Source organism: Patagioenas fasciata, chromosome 7 (assembly GCF_037038585.1).
Source record: "Patagioenas fasciata isolate bPatFas1 chromosome 7, bPatFas1.hap1, whole genome shotgun sequence".
NCBI classification, from domain to species: Eukaryota; Metazoa; Chordata; class Aves; order Columbiformes; family Columbidae; genus Patagioenas; species Patagioenas fasciata.
The window spans coordinates 8,142,629-8,161,333 of NC_092526.1; the positions used below are offsets into that span (position 1 = coordinate 8,142,629).

General features: G+C 40.3%; 1 protein-coding gene across 1 annotated transcript in view; it reads left to right on the forward strand.

Annotated features, from left to right (window-relative positions):
- The window catches only part of NCKAP5 (NCK associated protein 5), a 374,621-nt gene that overhangs the window by 105,753 nt on the left and 250,163 nt on the right, over positions 1-18,705 (forward strand). Inside the window, exon 3 of the mRNA XM_071810787.1 lies at positions 17,447-17,524. Within this exon, the coding sequence (XP_071666888.1) occupies positions 17,447-17,524 (78 nt within the window). The remainder of the gene's footprint in view (positions 1-17,446; positions 17,525-18,705) is intronic.

The following is an 18,705-nucleotide window of genomic DNA, read 5'->3' on the forward strand; positions in this document are numbered from 1 at the left end:
TCCCTTTCAAATATTTATATGCATTTTGTTCACTTCTATGGAAAAAAAAACCCACAATATCTAAGTAGCAATAGACTCACAAGAAACAAACTTTGTGTGTTAAAAGCTACTGTCTCTTTGCATGCATTTATACGTCCATTCATGTGTGTTTGTATACATATATATATAGAATACACACATTTTGTGAGTTTGGTTATTTTATTGCTTTTGGCCAACTGCACATGTAAATTTCCAGTTGCTTTATTTCTCATTTTGATTATAAGACTTTTTCTGTTTGATAAAAGGAGATTGCATAGGGAAACGGCATCCGACAGTGTGCAAATAAAATACCTGTCCCTTTGTCAGACAGGTTTACAGCCCCATAAAAACACACAAAAGGAGTGAAAACAACTGCACAAATGCAGGGCAGACGTAAATCTTGTTTGACTAAAGCTGAAAAGTATAATCTGACTCCTGGAACAAGGCGGGGAGAGGGAGCAGGTAATGTTTTGAGGTGTCCTGCGCAGGAACCAAGAGCACATCATTCACTTTTACATTCCATTGATTAGACACAGTTACGGGAAAGGCACGCGGGGCTGGCAGCTTTCCCTGCGCTTCACAGGCACCCAAGGTGATGTCCTGGGGGATCCCAGCTGGGGTCCTGAAGTGCCTGAGCACTTCCACTGGCGTACAGAGGCATGTTTATATTTTTAAGCTCTAAAGCTCTCCACAAACAGGCCCAAGATTTAGCGAGGACACAATAATTGCTTTCCTTTCAACAGCAGGTGACGTGTTTCCCACAGAGAAAAATATAATCCTGCTGCTTTTAGTCATAACAGGAGCAACAGGAGAAAAATAGATGAGGAAGTGGGAAATGTCACCAGTTGTGACTTGGAAAAGCCATTTGCAGGCATGAGCGAGCCTCTAAGTACACCAAATTAAAACATTAATCGACAAGTTATATTGTCCATGAGCTGCAAGCCCCCAGATGATATTATTTAATCTTTAACTGAAACTTTCCAGGTTCAGAGAATGATGTGAACTCTTTAGTGTTCCTTTTCCTCACTGATTTTGCCTTGGGGGGCCCAACTCGACTGAGCAGGGAGAACGTCTGTGCCCGGGTGGCGTGGGGACGGGCACACACGTTCTCCCTGCTCATTTGAGCTGGGGATGGGCAGCAGCTCCATGGGCCATTCTGTAGAGAGGATGAGCACAGAAAGTGCTTTGATGCCGCTCTTCGCTTTTAGCAATGCAGACACATGCCGTTCTATCGTTTTAATAAACAGAAATAATATTTTACCTCTCTTACTGAACATCTGATATCGATATCTGACTGCATCCCTTTCTCTGTCATTGTTCACGTAGACCCTGAACCTGGAGTTCATTTCAAAACTCAGTTCTTTGTGCAAACTTGGTTAAACTGAGGTTCTCCTCCAACCTTGGGGTGGCCAAGGCAGGTACTATCTCTCTGGGAGCTAATACATGCTGATGAAAATAATAATGTAAATTGGTGGTATAAATGGTGAAATCTAGCCTAATATTGTACTCCTGTGTCACTGGAATTGCGGTGCTATCCATTGGAAAACAGCCTGTTTTTGCAAACTTTCCCAAAGCTTTGACAGGATGCAAAAGATACTAATTAGTGTTCCCATATAGATATAAGCTAGTAGATACTTTTGGAGTTTGCAGTCGTGTTCAAGAATTTCCTCTTGGTGGATATTAGTATGTGTCTCATATCTTTGGTGTACATAACCATTTTCAGAAAAAGCAGTTACAACATAGCAATGCTATAAATTAAAATTAGATGAGGAGGAAATTCTCAGGTCTCCCAGGAGAACAGTACATCTCTGCATTATTCCAACTCCAAGCTACAGTTGGAGTTTGATGTACTGTATCTGTTAACAGTTGAATGCTGCTGTTTTAAAAACAAAACTTTTCCCCATGTAGCACTAATTATAGCTAAATCATAATTACTGATTTGTGGAAAGCAGAAAACTCTGCTTTGATTAATAACTTAGTATTAGATTTGAAAGAAGCAGCTCTAATCAGGAGCATTTTAGGAGACAATCTAAATGTCTGTTTCATCAAAATTTAAAAGACAATCCAATATGGCTGGAGGTCTATCAGAGGATACACCTTAGCACAGGCAGTACAATCTGTCCAAGCAGCAAAAAATCGCTTGTCCCTGAGACATCGCTAGAGCCGACCATGCAACTCTCTTTTGGAAAGGGCCTCTCCAGTTTTCAAGACTGTAAGACTAAGTCACTGGATCCTAACTAAATACATGTTGGTTTAATGTGCTTGGTTTTTGTACATACGCGTGTGAGTATGTATAATACCCATACATACTTGGGATGTCTCTGATGCCCGGTTAGGGAGATGGATGTGATCAGACTAAAGGAATGGAAGGACTGAGGACATCTTGCTTTCAACCATGGTCTTGCCAGAATGACTCAGGGAACAGAACTTCTTCAGCGACTCAGTTTCCCCCGGCATGGAGATCAGTCCAATAATCTCTGTGAAATGCTTCACTCTTTTGGCATCACAGGAGAAGCTGCAGAGCTTTGCAGTCTCAAATGCCAGACTCATTTGCCTTGTCTTAATCCTTCCCTTTCCCCGTATTTACTTTGTGGCTAGACAGATACTATCATATTCAGCATGTCCTTCTGGCCCCAGGCATCTGATGCATGAATGCAAAGTAATATAAGGCAGAATTCAGCTATCCACATAAATGATTGTGTCTTTCAAATATGTACAGAGGAGGATTTTTTTACCTTATGCAGTATGAATGCGAGTATCAAAGGAAAGGAATTTATATGCTGGGCTTCCTTGCCCTCCCCTCTCAGAGAAAAGCAAAGCTACTGGATACATCGGAAGGAATGGAGAGACAGATTTGAAAATCTACCAAAAGTCTAGAGGGATTTCAGAAATCTCTAGGCGAGCAGAATGAGCACATTCTCATGAAAATCTCATTAGGTGCCTATCTGGATCTATAGATGTTTAAATTCTCTATCCAACCCCGTGCTGGTTTGATTCCTTTGTGATTTGTGCTTCTCCCTTCACCAGTAAGTGTGACACAGGCAAGAGTGGCTGGACCCAAGCCGTATCGAGCTCTGAGATATGCTTGTTCAAGTGGCATTGCAGGGTTGGGTGTAATCTGAAATCCTGTCCTGAGCATCCTCATCAGGACAGACTACAGCAGGAGAACTCATCAGGATGCCAAGTCCAGGGCCTTTTCTGCAGGGGGCTGGTTCAGCCACATCCCACATGCTCCTTTAAGGGTCTATTCCTTCACTGCTACTGCAAAAACCTTTTCGTCAATGCTTTTCTTTTACAAGACTCAAAGTCATAAAGGGTGCTTGGAGAAAACGGAGGTGAGGCAAGAGAAATCATAGAATCATTTTGGTTGGAAGAGACCCTCAGGATCATCGAGTCAGATCATAACCTAACTCTAGCACTAAACCACATCCATAAGAATCTCATCTATGCATCTTTTAAGCACCTGCACGGAAGGCGACTGAGCCACTTCCCTGGGCAGCCTGTTCCAATGCCTGACAGCCTTTTCCAGGAAAAAAAAATTCCTAATGTCCAAACTGAATCTCCTTTGGCACAACATGAGGCTGATTTCTCTCATCCCATTTCTTTTGAGTGCTTCCCTACAAGTCTGCAACAATGAAACTTTGAGGCATCTTCTTGCTCAGAGCATTTGCTCTGCTTTCATAGTGCCCACCATCCCCACATCCAAATACTGCGCCTGCTCAAGTTTGTGACAAAATTTCCATTGGGTCCCATACAAGCAGAGGACAGTACTGTTGTGCAGTGAGGATGTTTGATGTCCAAACAGAAACAGCTGGAAAGAAGAGGAGGTAGGTTATTATTTAGTGCAAGGGCTTTTTCTTTGAGAGTGGGATTGCTGAAGTACACGTGATATCCATTTATATAGAAGTAATTTGAAATCTTTGTACTGGCTAGGTTGCTTTTGTTCTTAAAGCTTTAGTAGATGATTTATGAAAGTGTTATTTCTATTACTCAGGCATATGAAAAGAAGCAAATTATCTTATTACATTATGTGGACAGTCAAAAGAAGAGTTAAATGGGCCATATGACTTTCTCTTAAAACATTAATTTTCTTGTGTTGTCTTTAATTTCCTTGATAATGAAGTGTTCACAATAGCCACTGGGTATTACTGTATGAAAGATAAATTAGATCGTTCCTGTTAGATGTAAATCCTCTCCTGGACTTGTCATCAGAATATGATTACTGTGAATTTCTCTATACATGTGAAATACCAATCCCCGAAAACATTTCCTGTTGGAAAACAAGAGATTTTAAGATGCTTTTCATTTAAATACTGTCAAGTTGATGGCTATGGAAATGCTTTTTAAATGAATGATTAAGGACTGTATCTAAAGTTTGAAAATTGCTTTTCCTCCCCTGAATAAGTTTAATTCTGCAATATCAATGAGACTTGCAGATGCTCAGCACTTTTCACAGTGAGGCCACAGGAGATTACATGAGTATGGCTGAATGGGTATAATGGTTCAGTTTTATGACTACCTTGATATCCATAACACCTTAAACCCATACCTACGTGGTAGGCGTCTCTTTTTGTGAGAAGTGAGGTCTGAGAAGTTGCTGCCGTTTCCACAGACTTCCCATGGGAGCTGGAGAGACCTCGAGACCTGTCCTACCACCCTGGTATGTGCTGCCTCCTAGGGCCCAGAGATTGGGCAGAGCTTCAGGGCTAATCAACCTTTTCCATAATAATACGTACGAAACGCACATTAGCGAGATGATCAAGATTTGAAACACATTATTCTTGAACACTTTCTGGGCTGGCATCTTTCTTAACTTTTAAAGTTTCTCAAAGTTGCACTGTTTTTTTCTCCTGTTATTTAGTATAAGCTGAATATTTCCAATCTAGAGTATGCATGTAAACATCTTAAGGCTCATGGAAATTAATCTAAATCATCAGCCCTTGCAAGGATCATATGGTAAATTGTCTGTGATTCATGCATGGAGCACCTACGCAGTTCAGATGCAGTATTTACACCCTTCTGTTGTATATAAATTATTGCCATTAGTTTGGAATAATCAGAAACATGAGATGCTTAACAAATGCTAGATGACAGCAAGATATCAGTATGTCTCAGAGTGTTTATGTAAAATCATTAATATCCCCAAATGACACTTTTTAAAAACCAATGTTTAAAAATCTCTTGGTACAATTACTCTAAAAATCACCCATTAAGAATCATGAGGAAAAGCTGATTACTTTGTGCATCTCGTCTGTGTTCATTTTGGACTGAAATGCCCTCAGTTAATTCCATCAAGGTCGGCACGACTCCAGTCGAAGCTGACCCGTGACACCTTCACACGTGGGAAATGGGACGCCACCTTTGTGTGAAAAAAAATGCTTTTAGGTACAGGACTGATACGTATTTCATTCAAATTTGCCCTCTTTATCTAAGACCAGTGAGAACCAAGGCTTCTGCAGGAAATTGTGTATATGCCTCTGCTTCCCAAAAGAGAAACTCAGTGTTGAGGCATCACAGAGCCGGCAGTAGCGCAGCAGGGACGGTAACGTGACTCAGCACTTGTTGCCATAGGTTTTCCAGCTGATGATGGTAACGATCTTCAAAATATAATTCAGTTAAATGTTGTAAAGAACTTTTCCAGTAAGCTGCAGTTAATGACAAGAATTAGATTAACAGAAATATGAAGGTTTGTGCTGATGTTCTCATTGTTAATTCAGTTCAAGTTCCTTGTGGATTGAAAGATTCATGTTTGAGAAACATGGACAGCCAAGTATTTTACTTGGTATTTCACACATAAAATGAAAAGCATTTTTAAAGTTACATTTTTGAATGTTAACTGAAACATATCTCATAAAACAAACAGCTATAATGTAATTTGAATTCAGACTATATATTCTGTGTAGCAACCAACAATGAATATTTATCTAAACAAGTATTTTCAAGCCTTTTATGCTATAATTTATCTTTGTTTCAGTCTTATTTGAATAAACAGAATGTTTTGCAATAACTGTAACTAATATCTCTAGGCACATAACATTTGAGATGGATCTGCATTTCAGTGCAGCAATATTCAACTGCAGAAATATTATTGGCGTTAAGCAGGAGCTAAATTACAGCTTTGATTTCACTGGCACCGCATTGTACCTGTGAATTCTAAAATGCTGAATAAATTCAAGGTTCACTTTAATTTTTATGGAAAGGAAATAGATTCTCTTTCAATTGAGTAGTGTCATTATGTTTAGCATCTACTGTACATGACATACTGAAGTTACAAGAGTTCCCAAGACAAAACATTAATAATGCATCAGGCCTCTTACAAAAGCACAAGATAATAGTGATTGCACAAGATAATAATGATTATTAATACAATTGTTATATGTGGGAATTGAAGGGGCAGTTCTTTGCTTTGTTTGGAACATTAGCAAGGATGAAAAGCTACCAATTTCCACTTTATGAAAACCTTTGCATTATGCTCAGTTACTCCTACACATTGAATTCAACAATTTGCATCTGTGTTCACGCAAGTGCAACATCTCCCTGCTCCACCTTGGACTCCAGGGCCATACGAGTGTCCCCTAGACCCCAACTCCGGGAGCACAGCTGGGAACTGCACCCAGCACCAATCTGTTCTATTCTTTTGCATCCCATTTAGTCCACATATGCGCAGCTCTTGCCAATGCACCCGATTGCTACTGTATGTCTGTAAGTGTTCATAGTATCGGTAGGGACAGCAGGGTTGGAATTGCAACCCACCAAGAAATTGTGTTTTCAGTGCTTCTGTGCTTTCTGTTCAGCCTAGAATTCACTGCACGTTAGTGGGTATGACTAAAGGCACTGCTTGGGCTTAAGTATTTAGCAGGCTTGTACAACATAAACGCTTACTTGTGTGCTGTTTACTGACACAATTGTTCCAGTTCTTATTTTCTTTCTGGGACTTTCTGAACTTTCTGCTTATAGCTTACCAGTAAAGTGAAACATTTTCCTTCACTAAATCCACTTTTACTAAATCCCTGATATACTTAAAGTTTATCTCCAACCAGCATCACATGATGCTGTCTAGCCCATACACCACTTAGGAAATGCCAAACTTCTTAGGATTAATCCCCTGACCTCAGAAAGTCAGGTTACACAGCGCTGTGTTGGGACTGCGAGCTCCTCCTGTAAGCGGTGACAGTGGGTGGCTGTCAGAGATCTGCAGTGATTTATTTTTTTTATCATGTGTACAAATAAATACAAGCAGGGCCAATCCTCTTGCATTTATGAACATTCATATTTTCTTGAATATCTCATGGAAATTAGGGGGAATTCTGCTTGAAGAAAGAGCGTGATTTGGGCAACGGTTTACAATTGATTCATGCCTTAGACTCCCTTGTGTCCTACAATTTATCAATACCCTAAGTTGAACCAGCTGCAAGCCCTGGTAATGACAGCTGGCAATAAATGTGCTTCAGGTAGAGCCTGAGCTGACAGCGCTCCCTGCAAGTACGCTTGTTGCTTTGTTTATCATAAAACTATCAAAATGCAAAGGCATATTTGTGTGTTAGCTTCTGATTAATTTATTTTTTCTCTATACAAACACAGAGTGAAAAAATAAACCAGTGAACAGGGGATCCTTAGGAGCATATTTATTTGCATATTCTGTCATCTTTTGGTGTGTGTATGTTTATGGATCGTATAGGTGAGATGGATGGATGTAAGTCAGAGGAGTTCCACTGTATTCAGTGTGCCAGGATGAGGCACAGTGCTAGAAGCAACTTCTGAGATTTCCTGAGCATTGCTACCTTTTTAGTGCTGCAATGAATTTCTCCTGACTAGAGATATGCATGCGCGAGCCATTGCAAGCAGAGCCGTCAACGCAGAGATTAATTTTCAAAAAGTGCTATAAGAAGTTCCCTTCTCTGTTTGAAAAAGTTTGTGGCCAGAGCAGAGTGTGCTGGCAAAAACAAGGGATGGCAGGAGAAAGCGAGAGAGACCTGTCTGGAAAGGAGGTCTCAGCCTCTGGGGCTGCACGTCGCCATTCATCTGCGATTTATCTGTTTTCCACTCATACTGAGAATGAAGCGTCTTTATCTGTGAATCCCAAACATCTCTAATAGCCTTAGAATCAGATTTCCCCAGCTCTGAAGTAGATCCCATGAATGTTTTTCTATCCTTATTGTAACTCCTTGTCTTCTTTAGTCAGTGTGAGTCACATGGAAGTACCATACGTCTTACACAAGTCAAATGCCTCCAACAAGCAGTTCTTCTGTGTGTTGTGCCTGATTTATATTCACAAAAAACATTCAAGAAATGATTTAAATTGTAATTACCTGGTAATGTCAGAAATTGATTAATTAAATGCTCCAGTGTTTACTCTGCATCTTTATGGCTGCTAACATTTCTGTGCATTTTCTTACAGCATCAGTGTCTTTACTGGGTGAAGTTTATTAATGTAAATTGGATTTGACATAAACAAAGCTACAGCTAATTATTTCATGTAAATATGCACATTGTGCAGCAGCAAACTCATAAAATCTGCACTTCTTCTTGCACTCATATTTTTTTTTTTGACCAAGAGTGTCTGGTTTAGCTATACAGTATATTCCTACTGCCCTAAGTAACACTGATGCATTTTCATTTGTGGAATTTCTGACATATGAACATTTCTGTCACTCTGACACCTCCTTAACTTACACATAGTCATCAGTAACTTTGGACAGCTGGGCACTGCCACATGTACCACTACACGAAGCTTCACCTTGTGGTTTTGCTTTGTATTTCCCTATATGGAGAAGTTTTATTCTGCCTGAGGATGAGAACTTTCCATATACTCAGGTGACTGGGAGAGCAGCCCCAAACACACCCAGCAGACACAGTTGGGGCACTGTGGTGCAACCTGCCCGTCCATATCCATTCCTTTTCCTGGCAGAAATGCAGGTTTTTCCCATTTCCCGCTGAAATCCTTGGCTGCTGCAATGGCCTTGTTGATTTTTTTGTTAGTTTAGAAGCTCAAAGAGCTCTCGGTGCTTTTCCTTTCTCTGGGACTAGCATGGGTGAGTGCAGCCCATCATCTGCACCATCATCTGCTGGGGATCAGGCCCTCCCCAGCCTGCTTGAGCTTCATTTACAGGGGCGACACCTGGAGAGATGGGTGTCCACAGACACAGCCTCTGTGCAGACTGATTGCCAAAAGGATCTCTTGATTTGCCCCAAATACAAACCAAGGGCATCCAGCTGACGATGCTGTAGAACACACTTCTATATGATCTTGGGTTTTGTTCCTGCAGTAGGAGCGTGCACCTCTAATGTGGTGTTCAGTGAAGCTGTGAACTGGTGTTAAAAGCTCTGTGACGTAGAGGATGTCTGATAAATTCACACTTTCCTGGGAAGATATCATCCTTTTCTATTTCAAGATAATTCTAGTAAATTTCCATTAATGCTTTGTATTTGCTTTTACTGATTTACACTTCCATCAGGGAAAGAAAATCAGCTAAAACCAGCATGGATTTGCCTGGTGGACAAAATGTCCTGTTTCCTTTACTTATACAGCCAAACAGAAAAATTTGCACAGTAGAAATGACAAAACTTCCATAGCCTGGTATTCGCATAGACTTCTAAGCCTAAAGAACGCTAAATTTTTGGAGTAAAAAAGTATTAGTAAAAACAAAATGTGTCAAGTTCTAGACATGCTCACTGTACTTATTCACTCCTGCTGTCCTTCCTTCTGGTTTTAGTTATCTCTTCCTCTTATGTTTCATCCATCTTCTTGCTTTCTGACTTTACTCCCCGCTACCTTACTTTATATTCTATCTTATTTTGAAAAATACTTGAGTCTGTCAAATAAGCACATCTTTTTTTAATGGATCCCAGTTTGACATTGTCTGTCCAAGTGCCTAATTTATGTAAAATATTATTTTCATCTATCTGTTTGATCTTAGGAACTTATTCTAGCACTCACCTACTTTATCTTGTGCTCTGTTTCATTGCCATGAAAAAGGACAGCTCTCACACTGTTTTATAAATTGACATTTGTCTTTTAACCCAGCTATTGCTATTAACTTTGAAAGTCAGGGGTCAGAGTATTAAACTGAAATGAGATCCAGTACAGTGGTTTTATGACTGCCAGAAATTTTCTAGGGCCATGGAAAACATGGACATCTGCTGGAGCTTCTCCGTTATTTTTGCCTTGATCCTAATGGCTTGGGTTAGACATACAGCCATGCAGACATACAGCCATGCAGACATACAGACATGCAGGCGACATGGCAAGGATTAGTCTGCTTAGTCATCTGGTTTTGGGGAGGAATCAGAACACTGAGAAGTCATGTATCTTGGAAATGAAGCCGTGTGTTCTTGCTAGAAGACAGCCAGCATTCCTTAGAAGGAAAGGGAGATACAATAGCGTATTATGAATTTTGCAGCATCCTACAAGATTATAGCACTCACTTGTGTCAAAAAGGTGGAATTCAGCAGATGCAGTCCAGCTGAAAACTGCTCTGCTATTTTTCTGCCCAAATCTGACATCAGGCTTCCCTTTGGAAAGCTGAAACACATGTTTGTTTTTTAAGTTTCGCTCCTTAGCATCATGGAGTAGGAGCTGGGAAGCTCTGGGATTCTTTCTTTCATTCCCAGTACCGAGGTACTTCATTGATTTACTGTAAATCTACTTTAACTTAATTCACCTCAATTAGGTCAACTTTTTAGCTTTTTCTCTTCCAAAAGTAAAATCCAGCATCATCGCTGTCCTCCTACGTGCTGTGACTTAGCCTTCATGTCAAGGCCCATGTAGATTGTAAAACTGACATGTAAAACCACTGTAGCCCTTAAAGGGTGAGCAACTCAAGCCAGCCAAGCATCTGGAAATCTGAATGGTGGCAGTGGTTTTCACCCAATCTGTTCTTCACTTTCCAGCTACGGTCCTCTAAGCCAGGGAAGAGCTTCACAGAGCACTGGTCTGTACATCTGTCCTGCATGTGCCTTCCCGAGCCATGAGATTTCCTTGTGGAAAATGTCTTAATGGAAACCAGAAGGTTTTATAAGCTGATGCAAGATAGCATAAAGCTACAGCATTTCTGTGGTGCTGTGTGGGAAGAACGTGAACATCAGGTGTCACTGAGTAGCACTGTACCCATATCGTTATCCCAGAGCTTGTACTTCTCTGGGGACGACCTGGCAAAAATTCAAATGCAGAGGAGCAGTGGACGCCAGCTGCGAATCTGGATACCGTTCCTCTGCGAACTCTCTCCACATCCCTGTGTTCACAGTGCACCGGCTGCAGAATCTGTCCATTAGCTGACGAGCTTTTGCTATTTCAGGCTTTATTAAACTCTGCTGTCCTCTGCGGATAGTGCCATTTAGCAGGGTGCAAAGCGGAAGCCGAGCAGCAGCAGCAGGAGGAAAACACAGCTGATTTTTTACGAAAACAACTGGCTTCAGATGAGTTGGTAAATCAGTGTTAATCACTGCAGCTGAGATGTAATATGAACTGTTCGCTGAGGCTTAAGTGATTCTGAACAATTAAGACATTTGCTCAACATATTTATTAAAATAATCATTACTGTTTTTACCATAATGGTGTAATTCCACAGTACGTGCATGAGGGCTCTTGCCAGCCTTCTGCTCCATTGCAGATGCTCTAAATATACACTTCCATGCCAGTTGTTAATAAAACTGACAATTCAAATAACATGTTGAAATTAGGTAGAGAAAGAATCAATCAGCAATAATTGCAGTTTTAAAAGATCTTCTTTTCTTAAGCCACCTGGTTTAGCTTTTATTGCTATTTAGCACCAAAGGTGAGAAGTCTCGCCAGGTGTGGTATTGAAGGGAGTGACAAAAATATGTAATGCAAAGAGGTTTTGTCTTTTTTCATACCTGATTTATTCTTAGTGTGCAGCTGAGTAATGTGTAACAGACAACTCGCTCCAATCCTCAATTACAATGCTTTCAGACATGTGAGAAACATAGTCCAGACAAGAATACATACATATATATATATATATATGTCCTCTCGGACTTCTGGAAAAAAGCCTATTTTCTATCAAAGGTTTATGCAGCAGGATGATAACAAAAATAAATATTTTACAAAAGTTAAAATATTCTCTGAAGGCAGTCTGCCTGGATCTAAAGCTTTACTCCAGGGCACTCTTCCAAGTTCCTTCAAAGATGACTTGTGTCTCCGCACTTGGTGTCACAGCTTAGATCTCCCCTTCACAGGTCAATCCCATCCACTCGTTGCTTTGCAAACATCATTTCCTAATTGCAACAGTCCGCTGTTTGGCTGCAGACAGCTTTGTTGTTGTTTGATTTCTTAATAACCTTTCCCTGTGAAAATATGACTTTCTGCATTGTAGCAGCTGATTGCGGGCTCTCTGTGTAGTTCTCTGTCTCCAGGGCTGGACGGCTCCAGATACTCACAGGAACTTGTCTGCAAGTTTATCAGGTTGTTCGTTCGATGTTTTTCTCTGCTCCCCAGGGACAAACATCCTCCTCTGTGAAGCACCAGAGCCTGAATCCATGCTGATGTTTCCCTGTCTGGTTTCAAATACAAATCCTAGCGGAGCTGGTGGTGCAGTGGACGGCTTTAGGTTTTCTGCTCAGCGTCCAGCCCAACCGAACCAAGAGCAGTGATAGATGTGCCGGGGGGGAAAGGGATGTTTTGGGCTTTGCAGGGCTAAGTATGATTGTCATGGTCTAACCTGAGCTATAATACCATATAACCATGGCAGCCACTCACTCACTCACTCCCCTCCCATCCCTGAATAAGGGAGAGAATCAAAAGGGAAGGGAAAAACGTGTATTGAGATAAACACAGTTTAATAAAATAACACTAATATATTGCTACTACTAATAATACATATAAAAATGGAAATAGAATATAAAAAGATACTCAAAGCAATTCCTCATGAACTCCATCCACACCGAGCAGCCAGTCCCAGGAAGCAGCACCTGGTCCAGAACTGCTGATCTGGAAGAGACAAAAGAGAAAGATGCAGAAAGGCCCAGAGGCCTCTGCAAAACGGCAGGATGGCAAAAGGCTGAACTAAAGAAAGTCCTGAACAGAACTCTCCTGAACAGGTCACTGTGTCAATTTCAAGTCACTCCAAGACTAGCCAGAAGATCCCGATCCTCCTTAAACATGAAGCGTGACACTAATGGCACAGAATACTCTTATTGATCAGTCCAGATGTCAGTCAGCTCTGCCCCATCCATGCCCCCTTCCCAGCTGCCTCACACCTGTGGGCAGAGAACCCAGAATGTCCTTGGCTCTCAGAACGGAGGAATTAAAAACGTTAACCCTGTCCAAGGGTGTTATCTTCTTGTTTGCAAACTAAATCCAAACAATGACCATGCTAGCTCCGAAAAAGAAAGCTTTCTAACTGCATGAAGAAAATTAACTCATTTTCAGTCAAACCAGCACAAGGACTTTTACCTCCCAGCCCTGCTTCACAGCTGGGCTGCAGGAAGGCGAGTGCCGGCCCAGGCTCTACCCCAAATTCCCGATTTTCTGCATAACTCAGGCATCTGAGCTGTACACCCAGGTCGTGCTTTGGGAGCTTGTTGGAACAGGATGGGCAGGATCAGGCAGAGGGGCTGCTGTGTCCCCATGCACCTGGTTGAGGAGTGCGGGTTTGGGAGTCCGAGGTGTGCGGGGCTGCCTCTGGGGGCCGGGGCACCCCAGCTGCGGGGAGGCCAGTCCCACCGCCCGCCTCCCGGGGACCGCTGCCCAGTACAGGCTCACGCTAAACTTCTAGCACATGAGTAGCCCTATTGAATTAAGTACATAATCAAGTGATTTGCTGGATCAACGACTGTATCCTTAATCCTTTTCACATATTGCTAAGCTCATTAAACTGTCTTTGATACCAAGCTGTGCAAGTTCCTTAAGAGAGGCAGAGACTATGTGCTATTCCTTTAGCTTAAATTTATCACCTCCAGCTTCCAGCGAGGGATTCCTGTGTTATAGGCCGAAGGTTGCCCGAAGGGTTTGCTCTGTAACAATGGATGGGAAAATGTTCTGTGTGCTGTATAATTTTTGATACGCTGCCCAGCACAACAACATCAGTGTGCCAGAACAAATACCCATGTAACCAACCAAAATACTGAGCAGTGGATCCTGGGCCTTAGCAGAGCCACTTCATTTCCTTTCTCTTCCCTGTTTTTTCCTGACAGTCATCCAGCTAACAAAGAAAAGGGAAAAAAAAAAAAAAAGCAGAATAATTAAGCATTGCAAAGCTAGATACTTAGTTCTGTCAAAAAACATACTTGGGTACATTTGTAGGCTTGGTGCTTCAGCTCAAAAGAGTGACAATTTTGGTAAAGCAATTCTCTAGTGCTCTCTAAATTAGATGAGCTGGTATGTGACATTTACATACCAATTCCTCCTGGATGCCAGAATCTGTGCAGCTGTTAGAAAGATTTTCTACTGCATTTCAACATATTACAGAAGGTCTTTTCCTCAAAACATATGCCATCACAGGAGGATAGATAGAGGAGTGAAATCCTCCTGGCTGGCACCTAACTCATGGAGAAGGGGATGGCTTTCACTCGTTATGGAAGGATTTTAAAAACATCACTTTTTTAAAAAATCACGGACTTCTTGGTAATCCTGCAGGTGGGGAGGAACCGCTGGAGGTCAGAGTGGGGCTCAAAGCAGGGTCAGCGCAGCTCAGGCTGCTGAAGTCTTGTTCGATTGTGAATAACAGAATGGATGGGGACTCCAGGGGTGCTATATAATATCATCAGCTTTATAAAAATACACTTACAGAGCTCCAACAAAGCTACAGAATATTTGTATAACTGCTCTCGATGTGATCTATTGGGTACTGACAAATGTCAGTACTTTACTAAACTGCATATAGTTTAGTTTCTCAGATGTTATGCTTTCATTCAATGTGCTACATTATTCTAAATCACGAAGTTGCTCTAAGTCTCAAATAACTATTTACTATTTGCTGAACGTTGACAAAACGCTAATACTGGGTTCTGACCCAGGGTTTGCAGAATTTGGCTTATTGGGATAACTGATAACAGAAAAGAGCAGAAAGCTGGGCTTAGGAACAGAGCCCTTGTGTGAAGCAGATGGCTTGCTTGGGACACGGCTGGCACGTGAATGTGCCGTAACAGCACAGGAGAAAGGAGGTGCTTCTAATCACAGTATTTCTATCAAATCATGGTTGTTTTTTTCATTGCTTTTGCACAAGGACAGATTACATACTCCTGAGTTGAAGGTCTTCAAAGAGAAATTGAAGAATATTTCTGATTTGCCGCAGGAAAAACTTAACATTAAGGCAGCAGTCATGCAGGATAAACACATTGCTTTCTTTTTCCCCATTGTCTTTATTTCTAGACAATATTTTTGTGAAAATTGCTTCAGAATGAGTTTTTTAAATTATCATTCCACTATGTGGAATAAAACTGCTGATCCTATCCTCGCCTTTAGGGCAAAGTGCACTGATGAATAAATCAAGAATATTGTTTAATATTACATTAAAAATATAGAAATATATTAATACTGATTTGTACCAGGTTCTACGTAGTAAAAGATATTAAGTGAAAAAAGTCAGCTTGTTTTAAAGAACTTGGTACTGCAACTGATCCTCATGTATTTGTACTGTGTAATTTTTCTAAACTTCAGTGTATGTGCATTACAGGATGACTTTACTTGTATCGGCTTAGAAGAAACTTGCTGCTTAATTGACATTGTGTAATCCAAGTAAAATTCAACTCAATTGAGTAACAGGGAGAATAACAGCTGACACTGAAACCAGCATCTAATCCAAGCAGCATGGGTACAAAACCTATATTAACGCCACTGAAGTTCATGGTGTTTCTCAGGATTTACATTATTTGATGGTTTCTGAAAGTAACATCTACAAACTAAATCTACAGCAGTTAAATTAAAATTTAAGCTTGGGGCAACCACAGAGTTTAATGGAAAGTTTCCCAGTACCCAGAGGTTTTTAGGCCACACAGTGTGACCAGGATACGGCTGAGGTGCCTTTGCCCAGGCTCCTGGGGAGCAGCATCTGACCCTCCTGTCCCCTCCCTGCCAGGGACCATTTCTCTGTGTCACCATAGCCTATGAGGAACCCATCTCTCGGTCAGAACAATACAATAATTACTGTGGGCAGATACACAGAATCACTTAGAACAATTCCAGTCCTGAAAAATAAAAATGTTTGTTTGTATATAAATTATGATCATTAAACTCAGCTAACGTTTATCTTCACCTTGAGAAGACACGATGATGCACTGTCCCTGCGGTAGCTACCTCATATTCCTGGTCATGAAGATAAATGGCTCAGAAGAACCAACTACTTTGCAACAAAAATCTGCATTTGTACACAAAATAAATAATTATAGTAAAGAGGCAACTCCTAATACAAACAAGAACCCCACAAAGTGACTTTGTGAGGAGTCCAAAGCTGGAACAGTGGGGCGATAAAAACAGCTTTTGTCTCCAAAAGGGAAGATGGATTTGTTTCCATAGAGTACTCTAATACATGGTATTTCCTGAAGTATGAGGTTTGAAACATATTTTTGCTTTGGTGAGATATTTCAAGAGAGTTATATTATTACTCATAGGCTTTCAGAATAATAGTAATGTGGCTGTGTTGGTACCACTGTCATAGAAATATATCATATTATATCACATGTTATTCTGTGGGTTCGTTCTGAAATATTTTATATAAATAACACTGAAGTTGCCTTCCTCCTGGAAATGAAGTGGTATATTTCTATTATGGACATATTTCTCTGTTGAGAATAAACATCATCTCTTTGCACTGAGTTTAAAGAATAGACTTCAATAGAAAAAAATCCAAATTGTTCATCTGATCATGATAATTTATCAGAAATTCTGTCTAGACACAAATATAGTAGCTTTCATATAGCTGATATTGCAAGTTATAACATCTGCAAAAATTGAACTGGAAAATGATATAGAAGCTGAGTTATAGTTTCATTTTCAAATAGGGTACATGCTATAATATTTTTCATACCATCCGTGAAAGAAATATTTGAGTCAGATACTCAGTTCACTTTGATTTATACCTAAGGTAAGCAAAATGTGCACCAAAACAGTGACTACACTCTTGAGAAGTTATTTTTCAGTCTGGACCCAGGGAAGATCAGTCTGGGCTTAGAATATGGATATGTATTTATATAATATGCACTCTAATTTATTTGTGCAGCTTGCATATCCTCACCGCCTTTTCCCCTCAAATAATCTCTGAAAAGTGTATTGGGCTACTGCCCTGTTCACTTGGTGTGAATCCACATTTGGCTTCAAGCATTTTTTACATCATTCTAATTTCTATGTATATGGGATAACCTTGGGTGCAAAATGAAAGTGGACTCCACAAACTGACTCTCACTGTCTTTTAATCAAAATTTTAAAAATGCTTTGAACATCGAAAAATTAACCTTTTAATCATTTTTCATTTAGGAATATATGGACTCAAACAAATACATAGAGCACTTAGTGACTCAGCTGGAAGAACAGCGCTGGAACTTATGGAGGCAAGTACTATCCATATACATATGTATTTATGTTTCTATTTTGGAAAAAATACTGCACTCCATAGTTTTAATTCTTCAGCTCAAATAAATGATTGGGTATTCAGTTTCTCCACTTCTTAATTCTTTGTGGACTAGCAAATATTACCAAAGTGAAATATGTAGGGCATTACACACAAGTTGAATCTTGCCTTTGCTCATCAGGGTGTTACACACACACAGGTTTCCTCATGTTCAAGTTTCTGAGCAGCTACCTCTACTTCAGATTCTTTCAACTGAACTGAATTTAGGAAATTGTCTTATATTCTTGCGTACAAGTGTTTTCACTGAATGGCACACAAACTGTAGCCAAAAAATCCCCCCAGCACAGCAGCATGAGAAATTGAGAGTTTTGCAACTGAAATAAACACAAATTTAAAATTTGGAAGTACCTCTGACAGTGCAGAATTCCTATTTCTTCTCCGTTCACATTGCTCGGTGCAGGCTGCCCAGACTTAGCTGTGGTTTAAGCAGAGCCGTGTCCCCTGGTGAGATGGCTTCAGGACCTCGCAAACCTCCATGCATTCCTCTGCTCTATACACGCTCTCTACATATTGTACTTCAGCGGTATTGCTGCTGTGTTGCTGCCGTGCCTTGGTTAAGTATCTTCATTTGCATCTTTCAAAAATTTCTCAAGCATCACTTGTAACAGTGACGTGGCAGCAAAAATGTCTGAATCTATAGATTCTTCATTGTGTTTCAGTAGCTGTTGTTTCAGGTCTGTTCTGATAGGAAATGGTAAAGGTAGCCAAGAAATTAGCTAATCCTCAGAAGCCTCAGAAGTCTCACATGCTTAATGAGTTAATTATCTCTTGATCATTTTAAAATTAATTCTTCTAGACTTTTAATTTGTATAGAATCGTTATTATCACAGCTGGTCTGAAAAGATCTACATGGCAGGACTTGGCTTGTACTTTATCTTTTCTTAAGTATTTAGTATCTATTTCTCAGCTACTTACTATTTCATATTTTTATAGTTAGCAGCTAAATTCCTATCTGGGACAACATTTAATACAGAGGAAATGGAATAATACCAGTGATTAAATTCACTCAACATTCACAGCCATATATATATTTTTAAATGCACTATTTAACTTTCTTTTTTTTTTTTTTACCTGAAGGCATGTAAGTGGCAAGCATCTTTATTAA